General features: G+C 32.9%; 1 protein-coding gene across 1 annotated transcript in view; it reads right to left on the bottom strand.

Moving 5' to 3' along the window:
- Positions 1-13341, bottom strand: part of LOC128550507 (uncharacterized) — an 80806-nt gene extending 67465 nt beyond the window's left edge. The window contains exons 1-3 of the mRNA XM_053529713.1: positions 13330-13341; positions 12228-12346; positions 11947-11956 (exon numbers count right to left, since the gene is read on the bottom strand). Of these exons, the coding sequence (XP_053385688.1) occupies positions 11947-11956; positions 12228-12346; positions 13330-13341 (141 nt within the window). The remainder of the gene's footprint in view (positions 1-11946; positions 11957-12227; positions 12347-13329) is intronic.
- Between the last annotated feature and the right edge of the window lie 7 nt (positions 13342-13348).

The raw sequence follows: 13348 nt of genomic DNA on the forward strand, positions 1-13348 counted from the left end.
ATATTTTCTCACACGTTAGTAGATTTCAAAGGCTATTAGCCAGTGCACTGTAGCTCTGGTTATTTAATTATGATTAGTAATCTCCCTCTATTACACATACCTTGACTGTGTGTAACACACTATTGCTTTGTACGTTTGTTTGAATCTTTGATAACACGCTATTATTTAGTTCATTTCGTTTGAAGATAAGATTAAGATAATTTATTTCAGTATCATCATCAAGTGCATCATCATATACAACAAACAATTACATACGTATACAATACATATCACTGTACACAGATAGATACCACTGAGTTATCTTATTTTATATGAGAAACTACATCAATATCACATTTTTAGCACGTTTGATTTTTGAAATAAGAAATACCAGGTATTGTCGTCACTTGATCGTGGCGTCGGCGTTGGTTAGATTTTTTGTTTAGGTCCACCTTTTCTCAAAAACTGTAAGAGCTACATTTTGAAACTTTGCACATTTGTTTATCATCATTATGGGACTGTGTAGGCCAAGACCTATAATTCTGATTGGCATTTTCTCAAGATTATGGCCCTTTTTGCACTTAGAAAATTTGAGTTTCTTATTTAAATGTTTTGTTTAGGTCCGCTTTTTCTAAAAAAAACTGTAAGAGCTACAGCTTTAAAGCTTTGCACACTTATTTATCATCACCAGGGAACTGCATAACTCTAATATGCATTTTGTCAAAATTATGATCCTTTTTGTACTTAGAAAATTTGAGTTTCTTGGTAATTTATCATTGTATTAAATGTGACAACGAAGGGCAAGAACCGCAACTCTAACTTGCATTTTGTCAGAAATATGGCCCTGTTTGTACTTAGAAATTCTGAAATGTAATTGTTTCCTTACATACTGTACAGCACTTGCAGACGAGCGATGGCATCCGTAGGCGGTGCTCATGTTTTCTATAAATGCAAATCTTAAAAGCAAATATTTAAGACCATCACACTACGATGATGGTTAAAACGTTTTCGTTTTTTTTTGTGGATGCAAATGCGAAGGCATACATGTGTGTGTGAGTTGTATGTGTGAGTGGACGCATGAGATTTCTTGGCGGATATCATACAGGTGTGTGACTGATATATGTATTTTGTTTAATGCTTACCCGACAAAAGCTGATTTAATACATTGTCCCAGTATAAGTTATCCATCTATCTACATAGAAGACTAAGGAGTAATCCGTCTATATCATTTTAATATAAGTGAACTGATTAGCGGTTACTACTCAGAACAAGTACGACAGTATATAAGCTAAAAGGTATTACAGACTATTATTTACCGTTCAAAATATTAAAATTCTATTCTACAGTACCGCTTCCGACTCCTTTCTAAAACATATGATAGCGGTTTTTTGTAGCTATCTTTACAAGGTTTTTATCACTAAAAATTGTAATCATTTTCTCATCATCAGACAAGCATGTATTCTCATTATTTACTAACAAATTGTTAATTGGATTGACTAAGACTTTCCTGATATTATATACTGGGAAATAAAAAAGTACGTGTTTTTCGTTTTCTTGTCAATCTGGCCTCTAGTAAGTCATGCATGCATGTTGCAGTGCAGTTATATATTTATCACTAGATATAGGCCAATCACAGAAAAGGCCAGATATAAGCAGAGCGAGGTGGTTTATTATTTATTATTTATCATTCCTTACATAAATCGCTGACCCATAGTTGATGCTGTTGACCGGTCTATAGTTAAACAATAAACTTGAAGAAAATATATAAATGAAATTATGTCATGCAATAAAAACTTATTTAATGGCTTGCCAGGCCTTCGAACCGCAGGCAATAATGTTGTCAGGGGAGTGGTGTTGTAGGTGTCGGCCTCTCAATCTTTGGTTTGTAAGTTCGGGCCCAACTGGGGTCAGAACCACACCTTCTCATATGACACCAGTACTGGCTTTCCAAGGAGGCGGACTCGAGAGTGGTTACCAATAGTTTAAACCAAATATTTTTACTATTAACGGACCAGTCATTCAATAAATGTTTATCAGATATAATTTCAGTTTAAAATATAAACGAAAAGGAAGTTAACCGTAAAATAAAGTCAGCAAAGTATTACCAAATACGCAACATACATTTTATTTAGTTATCTTTTCCACACGCGTGGGATAAACACTGTGCATTTCGATCTAAAAAGCAATTTTATGTGAATATAAACAAGAATATTTCATAGAAGTTGTTAGGAAAATACTTAGGAAGAGGTAAGAATAAATACAAATGAAATCATTAATTGTTTCCAATGTAGCATATTTAATTTTTCAGATATAAATTTATGTGGTTTATACGTTTTGGGTTCTTAAGGTTTGCTTTTTTATATATTTACAGGAGCATTTTTGTGTTTTATATCCCATGGCTTTTTGTTTCCATTACGTGTGTTAGATATTCACCTTGTGGGGATTATTTTTATTTACACTGTCCCGTGTCTTTGGAACCGGTTTAAGCTCCCCAGTGGTGTTTTGCCACTGACCGCTCTAAGGTGGTGCCCCACTGTGTTCCTTTATTTGTTCGTTTTGTCCTCGTGTGTTTGCTTCGTATGCGAGTGTGTGCGTGCGTGCGTGCGTGCGTGCGTGCGTGTGTGTGTGTGTGTCTGCGTGCTGTGGGTATCGTTTTGGGGAGGCTGCGTTTTTGGAACATGGCATTCCGTGGTTGATATTTATCCTTGTTTTTTATATGTGGTCATTTCTTTTCAAACATTTTCATACTTCCTGTTTCATACGTACAGCTGTTGTTATCATTTCAGATTGGGAAAAATAATCATGTCTTATTGTCAAACAGGTGACTTAAATGAAACAGGAAATGAATCTACACAAATTGATGTTTTGACATTCGTAAAATTATACTGTAGAGATTCACTCTATGTTAAATAAGCACGTATCAAAACAACGAGAACTAAATGACGCCAGCAATATTTCTTTCAGATTAAATATTCTTTATATCCCCTGAAGGGAAATATATATATATATATATAAAGCTATTCAATACAAATACTTTTAAAAAGAGAACATAGTAAATGCATTACTTACACACCACTCGTTGCAAGGTTATTGAATATCAATACACGTTAATTGATTAGATGTAATGGTAATTGTGCAAATCATCTCAAGCTAGAATGCATTAAATACTTTGTAAAGAGTCAACGTATATTTACGTTGGTTCATTAAAGATGAAAGACATTGACAATATATATCGGTGTTAAGTGTATAAATGTACACATACATGATAATAATGTATTTGTATTTGCATAGTTATAGCAAAACCTCATATACTTTCTTTGTAACTTGACTCTTCCAAGTATGTAGACCCAATAGACCTTCTGTCGAGAAAGTCAGTTTTGAGCCTAAATACATAGAATTATAGAGACTTTCTTCTTTATGTAAGTAAATATTGAGTTTCACTTTTTTTCATTGTGGTGTATTACTTTTGGGATAAACTTAGAGGAATATTTTGCTGATAATTGTATCTGCCGGAAGGAAACTAAGCATATCTACGTTAGAAAACAATGGTGCCCAGGGCATAACATCTAAGTTAAACATAAAAGCCAATTTTTATTTACTATAAACAGTATGTTTATTTAGGATGTTATTGTAATGGAATGTTTTTAAATGATATGCTATAAAGTTTTTAGAATAAAGTTTAATCGAAGTATCAAACAACTTTCGATTTATAATTATATTTATTTTAATTTCATATCCTGTTTCCCTTTATACGAATTACAAATACTAGAGTACTTTAATGTTTACTTTTTGTCACCTTGCTATTCATAATTTTCACAAGTGTAACGCCCTTCAAATGACAATATAACATTTATAGTGTATTATAAATGCTACCCAATATCACGATATACCACAACGATTCACTAATTTCGGATGAGTCAAATTTCTGTCTACTTTTTCTTAATAAGATCCTTTGAAAATATAGAACGCAATCAAGCAAACGTCAACATCATTTAAAATGCTTCCAAGGGCGTTTTGAATCTCTGCTGAATTGCAAATTTATGTATACAGTCAATATTTTAAAGCTTGTAATTGTCAATGCTTTACGATGCTTTTTATATTTGTGTTGTTTATGCTAAACGAAATCTAATTTAAAGGGGGAATTATTACAGCTGTCTTATGTCGGGACATTTGATGTTAACATGCCAGAGCGTGACTTAATTTGTCAGAAAAGTTTTTTATTATCTTAAACGTTTTGTTATTATGTCAAAGTGTGGTGTTAACCTGTCGAAACAGTGTCTAATTATGTCAACTAATCATGTTATCTTGTCTATGTGTGGTGTTAACTTGTCGAAACAGCGTTTTATTATGTTAAAAAGCTTTATTATACCTCACTTTTGTCTACAATGGTAAAATTCCATCACCCGAAAAAGAGATATTTTGACTATCACAAACATTTTCGACTTTTTTGACACGTGACCAAGCGAAACTGACTGTCAGGTCATGTGACCGCGCTGATATTTTGAATGTCATATAAGGGCAAGGAACTATTTCAATTTTTAGCCAAATGATTGCCTCCCTTGTACACAATGTCATATTGTAATGACGTCACTGTTCAGTGTGTACACAGGTGATTGCCGCGCTAAAGATGAATTAAATGAATTAAAAACATTTTTAAAACTTTTTATGTGCTGAATTTTGTTCGGTATAATAAAATAAATGTCATATGACAGCGCGTGTGACATTGATATTGTCAACCCTCGAAACAGAATGTCACCACTCGGCTTTCGCCTCGGGTGACATTCTGCCCTCGGGTTGACAATATCAATGTCACACACGCTGCCATATGATATTTATATAATGTTATCATGTCACAGTGTGATGTTAACTGGCCCGGGCAGTGTCTTGGTATATTAACTAGCCATATGATCATGTCAAAATATGATCTTGCCTGCAGAGATTGTTATTATGTTAAATGTCTATGTTATCTTGTTAAGGTACCGTGTGATATTGTCTACGAGCTTGCTATTATGTTAAAAAGCTATGTTATCTTGTCAAAATGCTATGTTAACAAATCCACATAGTATCTTATCATGTTAACCAGGCATGTTATCATGTCAAATTCTTGTGTTAACTTGTCGAAACAGTGTCATAATATGTTAAATGCTATGTTATTATGTCAAAGAGCGATGTTGAAAAGCTATGCATTGTGTTAACTTGTCAAAACTGTGTCTTATTATGTTAATATGCTATGTTAATATCATGTCCAAGAGTGATGTTTACTTGTGCAAATAATATCTTATTATGGTATGTTGTCATGTTAAAGTGTGGTGTTGTCTAAACAGTGTCATATTATGTAAAAAAGATATGTCATCCTGTTAAAGTATCATTTGATCCTGTTTAGATTTTTAACATAATAACACCCTCTATAGACAAGATTACACTGTACTTCGACATATGTTCATAGCTTTATGACATAATAAGACACTATTTCGACAAGTTAACATCACACTTTGACATGATAGCATAGCTTTTTAACATAATAAGACACTATTTTGACAGATTAAAAGCACACTTTGAGACGACAACAAGGCTAGTTAACATAATAAGACAATGTTTTGACAAGTTAACAACACAATCTGGCATGATAATATAAAATGTCCCGACATAAGGCAACTGTGACCTTCCATATATAATGATCTATAGTTTAAACTGAGTAAAAACTGGACTTTCAGCCCTTCAGATTTAAGTTGTTGGTACTGGAATGTCAGCATCGGTTAAATATAAGGTCTATTTTTCTCAAAACATGTAGATCGTATATATCAGCCAAAATTGCTTGTTTTTAGATTAATAACACAGAAAACTCATTTGCAGTTCGGAGTTGAATAAAGGAGTAAATTATACCCTGTATTTCAGACAATTTCAGAAGATTCTTATGTACATAATATAATTATAGTACTTTGTTCAATTTAAATATTGAGAATTCAAATATTATGTCGATGGCGTGTTTTGCATTATGAAAATAGTTTGTGAAAACTTATCCCCTATCGTGCTGGACACGACTGATACTGCCTTTTGCGACCGCGCAGTCTGGTCATGACCTGCACTAGTACTGTTCGCAATTTAGTCAGAATCGTTTTCGTATGCACCCCTTTTAATAATTAATGGTACTGTCCAAATTGAAAAATGGACAAGTTCATTATTAAAATTTAGCAAAGTAAGGGTTAAGTATCAGTTTAGACTTCAATATGAAGCAGTATATTTGATGACTGCACTTTTAGAATTAAATTGACAGGAAAAGTACAGCGAAGGCTTTTATCTAGGATTAAAGTATATGATTTTAAGTCAAGTGCAGAACAATAAGCTGCAATTTTACCTTTGATTTTGGTAGAATACGAATACGGATACGAATATCTTTATTAGCATATAACATAATAACAATGTTTATAGCCATATCAAAATGAAATACAGTGAAAAGGGCATTTGCAGAAGAGCAAAACATAAAATGTGCAAAATAAATAGGTAATTATTTTTCATACAATGTTTACTCAGGAATAAAATTATTGACAATATATATTCAACAGTGATGTTGAGCAGATTTACGAAATGCGTTTTTAGTAGCAAAATATATAATATTTTGACAAGTCAATAATAGTCTTTCTAGATTTCGAGGACAAGCGACAAAAATATGGTTTAAAGTATTTATTTCTTAGTTCACGGAATTTTGGACAGACGAGTAAAAAATGAAATTTATTTTCAACTTTATTCATATTACAGGACCTACATATTTTTTTAACTCGACGGGTATTATCATATCTTCCTGATTCAATTAATAAACTATGAGAGGAGATTCTAAATCTTGACAAGGCAAATCTATATTTGGGTTTATTAAAGCATCTATGTATTTTTCCATTTCAAAATCGTGTTAAAATATACAATATGATTGAAGCCGATTCTTATTGATGTTCGAATACCATTTTTGTAAATAGGGAGTATGTTTCTAAAATTCGTTGTTTAATAAGTTGAAAAGGAATGCATATATTTGATTGTTCATTCCACACATATGAAAGTCCATGTTGCTGTAGGATACATTTCACTTTAAAAGCCCAGTTTTTTCCATTATATGAACATTTGTTAGCATAAAAATGTTATTTTAACAAGGGATGCATTAGATTGACATACAATTTTTATCCAATATTTTATTAGATTTATCTTACGTTGGATTACAAATGGTACCCTTCCCAGTTCGATATCAATAACTTCATGAATTCCCCACACTTCTGATCCGAGGTTCATTATAGAGGCAACAAGTGAATCAAATAGATGACAATTTTGGGAAAGTGGTAATTCTATGTTTCTAAAAGCAAAGAAGAGGTTATAAAAGGCAAATGATGTGTGTTGAGCAATATATTTTTGTGTTTGGTACAAATTATCATTTCTATAGAATGTTATGCCTAGATATTTGAATGATTCTACTATTTCAATTACCTCATTATAAATCAAGAAATATAACATATTAAGAATGTCTCCCATTTTTAAATATCATAGCCTATGTTTTCGATGTGTAACATTTAAGCCCCCATAGTTGACAATAATTTTCTATATCTGTTACCATAGCTTGTAAAGTTTCTGGCGATTTTGCAAAAGTAACTTGATCATCAGCATACAGGATGAGGAATAATTTTAATTCATTTATTGTGAAAATATCAAGACCCGAGTTTATATTGTCCATCAAATCATTTACGAAAAGCATAAAAAGTAAAGGCGAGCTCGGATCACCCTGTTTTAAGCCGATGTCCGAACTGAAAAATTCTGAACCTGTCAACTTGTATCTTACGCATAATTGTACCACACAGTGCATCACCATTTGTTTTTTCCAAGGCATGAAAAAGTGTTTGTTTCCGGTATTCCGACCTACACTAAGTGTGTGGCCAGACCCTAAATATTTTTATGGCCTTGGAGATTTTTTTTTCAACTTTTTAGCAAATCATGCTAGAAATCAATTTACTGATGTTCTAAAGGCATACCTCTCTTATTTGCATTAATGTTTTGACACAAAAATAATTTCCGAAAAGTCTCCCTCCATAAAAAAAATCCGACCTACCTTCCCTAATTTTTTTAGCATGTTACCGGAAACAAAGATTTTTTAGGCCTAATTGACTTTTTACATTTTTCAGAGATCTATAGCTTTAAAAACCAGTTGATCAAATTAAACAATATGAAATATACATTTTCAATTCAATTCCATTCAAAGAAAACATTATAGATCATTTCGCTATTTAGCACGTTATTATAGATACAATTGTTTTAAACATAATATTTCAATTTTAGAATAAATTATTTGACAACATAGTATCTTATATCTTAAAAATACATAAACGATAATATAGAATCCAAAAAATGACATACACGTAGTTATATTAAACATTTGAACTTGCTATTTAGAGAACCTGAATTAAAAGTCTCCCTGTCATATGTGACCTTTTATGGATGGTCCCGTGGAAAGTCACATATGACAAGTTTGACTGTAATTAATCATATTATTAAATCTATTTTTATAGTCCTTTCCATTGGCCTAGATGTTGTATCATGATCAATGATAAAAAGTCACATTGGCTCGAAGGCGGAGCCAAAAACACATATTGACCGTCAACCCTGACGTCATCACGGTTTGACGTCAAAACAATGCGACGTAGTACACAATTTTCAGCGAGAAATGACCAAAGGTTGCAGATATTTGTATTCGATGTTAATCCTTATGAGTAGGCTGGATTTAAAAACAAAACAATGGTTGCCTTTAAAGTTTGGTCAATATGTGGATTAATCGACCTAATAAAAGCGATATCAACCTCGGGCGCCCCACTAAAAGGCAATAACTGTATAGTGTTATTGTTCAGATATGAATTTGAACTTTGCAGATGATGTATTTATTTTGACAAAAACTTAAAATCTAAATGCAGACTTATTTCTTTTTGAATTTATAATTGGCTTATATAAACTTTTGTAAAATGGTTCAGTTTATATCCTTTCTTCGTCATGGATAGTCGTGAAAAGTCTTGTTACATTCAAAATAATAAGAATAACAACAACAACAATCGAGTAGTCTGATTTGTCAGGTGCATCAGTCGCCCCTTGTCACGAATTCGTTCTTACTAGTAATATGGCATTCGCCAAAAAAGTCAGCCAAGTATAGTAATACCAAATATACAATAAGTGTTTTATTTAGTCAACAGTTTCACAAATGCATGATACATATTATCACGTGTTTACATCTAATTAGTAACTTGCCTGCAGGTAAATAAATAAGAATGTATCATAAAAAGGCGAAAGAAAATTATAATGTGAGAGGTAAGAATAAACAAAAAAAAATATTATTGATTATTTCGAAAGTAGCGATCTGTTTCTTCAACTACAACTTTGTGTTGACTATGTTTTTGTCTTTTCTAACACATTTGTGCTTTCTGAAATAAATGTACCCCGAGGGTGATATCGCTTTTATCAGTTTGATAAATCCACATACCGATCGCACCTTAAAGACAACAATTGTTTTATTTTCAAATCCAGCCTACTTATAATAGACAAATATCTGCAGCCTTTCGTCATATGTTTCGCAGTATATTGTGTACATGTTCGACGTCGCATTGGTTTAATCTTATACCTTTTTATCTTTATCTACAGTCCTTTCCCTTGGTCTAAATGTAGTCACATGATCAATAATAAAAAGTCGTATTGATTCAAAGGCGGAGCCAAAACCCGTTTTGACCTCCAGCTGTGACGTTAACACGGATTAACGCAAGCACAACGCCCTCGGTCGATATCGCTTTAATCAGATCGATAAATCAACATAATAATAATTATCGACCTCATCAAAAAGGCAATAACAGTATAATATCAACAACCACTTTTTAGACTTTAGAGTCTGCTTGGCAAAAGTCTTATTCCGTCACTAGAAAAATACGTCACGATATCAGGTGTCGGACTGAACAGTCAATAGGAGTAGCATGGGTGTACAAATTTCCTTAGACAAGCATCTGAACATTACAACACTTCATAGCACTTGACTGTCTATAATGTGAAGCTGTCTATTAGCATGAGCGCGGTAATAAGATAAATAAATTAAACGTTCTAAGAGCCATGTATACAAATACACTCCATAGAAAATTACACACATGCTCACAAACCATGCACGCATATACATAAAAACTCTTTATTGGAATGATAATATATAATAAGTTACAAGATTTGAAAAACAGACATAGACATACGCAGCGTTATGACTTGGAAACCAACACAGGGGAGTTCAAACCTCGCTTTGACATCCCAGTGTTGTTTGAAGGACTGTGTACATGCATTTCAAACACGATATAAGCAACAGTACCCATACAAAAACAAATATTTTAACATAGCCTTTTTTTCTTTTCAGAATGCAGACGATTTATCTGCTATGGATCCTTCTCCAATTTATTATAGGAGGTAATTATAGCCAAGGATGTTTTAAAGCTAAATGTTCATGAAGAATATAATGTACTTCAATGGGTGTGTGTGCTTTGTTTGGTCTAGTGTCTCATATGCACAATATAGGTCACTGGTGACTGTAGCTGACTGTCCAGCTTACTACAGTAACCTATGTCTAATAATCTTTAAACCAAAGTAAATCTGCAAATAAAATGGGACATTATTTGCTGTATAATCTGAAATATAGCCTCTTATCTTATGGCAAAATAGAGGTATTCTAAAACTACGTAGATTTCAATAATGATCACTATGTGATGATTTTGAACAATTCAAGGAACTAAGACTTCTTATTTTCATAAGTGTTCTTACTTACAAGAAGTCTATCATCATTGTAAATTTCATACTTATTTAACAACTTTATTATTACATGTGTGTCATCCACATTGCACTTATTAAACTGTTGAATAAAATTGATAAAAACGCTCGAGAGAGCCTCGCATTTTATTATCTTATTCAACTCGTGTTGCAAAATGCTCGAGAGAACATCGCATTTTATCATTTTATTCAACTCGTTCAATAAATTATTAATATTAAAAAAATCGTGTAATATCCTCTAAATGAATATAAGCAAATCCTTTAAGATATATCATATGTAAACATTTCCTGTTGAAGCATCAAGATTTCTTTTTTCTTTACCTATTATAGACCAATTAAATTCGCCAGATATCTCCTACAAATAAACATGTCAACGTTAAAGCTTTATCACACTAAATTATATAAATGTATTATCAAATTTATGTAATGGATTTATTTCACTTCCGCGACGTCATGCATGTGATGAAGGAAATCTAATCATGTTCTTCAGAATATCCCTTTGGTGTAGTGATTAATTTTATAATGTTTCAAGCTTTCAAGTTTTGTCTATTTGCATCCAGAAGGTTTTAGACCCATGTGGAAAACATGAGAAATTAAGGTTATTCATGCAAATGTACATAATTATACAGAAACCTTTCAAAGAACTTGATGTACAAAATATACTTTACAGATTGATTTCTCTATAGAGTTCATTTCTTCTAACAAACGCTCTGACACCTCGATAGGTCAACCAATCATCTTTGTCTCGTTTTCCGAGCAGAAGAGCTCTGTAATTTACCGCCGTTTGAATTAAAGCGTGTGCTCCTAAGGTTTAAAAATGCGCTTTAGAGACGTTTAAAAGTAATTATAAAACATAGAGATTACTTTTAAAGACTCGCACCTATCATTGTTCCGGGTTTTGTTTTGTTTCTTTTGAACATAGCTTTTCCGGTAGCTTACACATGTAAGTTCACATGGACGCTCTTCCAGGGCCTAACTTTTGATTGGTCGGTCACTTTACTGGTGGGTGTAGGTATAATTTACACAACAGCCTACCCTTCTCTAGAGCTTCCATGTGAACTTCCCCGAAGTGACTACTCGTATAGCCGCTAGTTCGGTCACTCAGTATTTCGTTTTTTCCTCACTGCCAAATGACAAGGAATCATGTGTCTCCTATACCTGATTCAAGCTGAAATAAGATGTATGAATAAGTCATTCCATCAAAAGTAGTTTCATGAATTAAGTCATACATTTCACGTCAAACTGTGAGTATTCTAGGAAAGTGAATTACGGCTTTGAAAATGTATTACCCGTTGCATACTTTAATATCAGTATATTAGTATTTTGTAAAGTTGACCTGCTCTTATACTAACAAATGCGTACTCTGTATGTATTATAAAAAAATAGAAATGGCACAGTTCTAGGAGACGGCTCTTTGCATAAAAGAGACTATTTTATACCTTGCTGATTCCTCTATCGTTATTTTTTGGCGAAAGTTGTCATGCTGTTTTGTAGGAGCAACAAATCCACCAATCTGGACTGAACCTGCGTCTCCTTCAATCACTATTGCTTCTACAGCCTGTGGTTATGTAACAACACTTACTGCTGCTTCAGAAGACGAAGACGGTAGTCCGGTTCTTTACAGGTAGCAGCGACTTTTCTAATATACGGTCTTGCATGTGATATGAATCATCGTTAGTGTGTGAATTTGATACCAATTACTTTACATAGAATTAATCTGTTAAATGCATGTTATTCAAAGTCGTATTTTAAGGATGGATAGGGTGTAATAAACAGTTTTGAACGTACGATATCAAGGGAGAAATGCCACGAGCGACCATGATGTTATGCTAGGGTATATGATACTACTTATTGTACATCACGTTGAAAGTATTCATATTGTCTTTCAAACGTATTTAAGCCCAAATTCACATCTTTGGTATGAATTGGATATTTTATGTGTAATGTTCTTCTTTACGTTTTCCTGCAGAATGCCTTTTTGAATATCTCACAGTCCCTCTTTTAGGGAATGTGACACCACTTTTCTGACATCGTCTTTAAGGTATTTAGATTAACGCGCGGAAATTCCTATATTAGGGATAAATCGGAATTATTATTAAATATTGTACCTTATTAATTCTTTTTAAACATCGTTCGGAGCATTTTGACCATGCAACAGACCCCCCTTCAGGGAATGTGACACCGCTTTCCAAACATTATTTTGCAGATAATATATTGTCTTTCAGACCCATTGAGACTCATGTTTTTATCATGGTGATGAATAAGTTATACATGTACTACTATTACTAAATCTTTCATCTTAAGACTCCTTGGAGAAAGCCGCTTTTGAACATCTCACAGATTGTCTTTCATTTTATGTGACACCATTTGCATTACGTAATTTTAGAAGTATTTATATTGTCTTTCAGACTCATTTAGACTCACGCTTTTATCATTGGAATGAATAGGGAAGATGATACATCTTGTTCTTTAAGTATTGAAGAAGGAAGGCCGTTCTGAGTACATTGAACAGTCCACATACGCTTTCTTATGGAATCTTACATCGATTGCCATACAGTTT

The sequence above is a fragment of the Mercenaria mercenaria genome, chromosome 18 (assembly GCF_021730395.1).
Source record: "Mercenaria mercenaria strain notata chromosome 18, MADL_Memer_1, whole genome shotgun sequence".
NCBI lineage: Eukaryota > Metazoa > Mollusca > Bivalvia > Venerida > Veneridae > Mercenaria > Mercenaria mercenaria.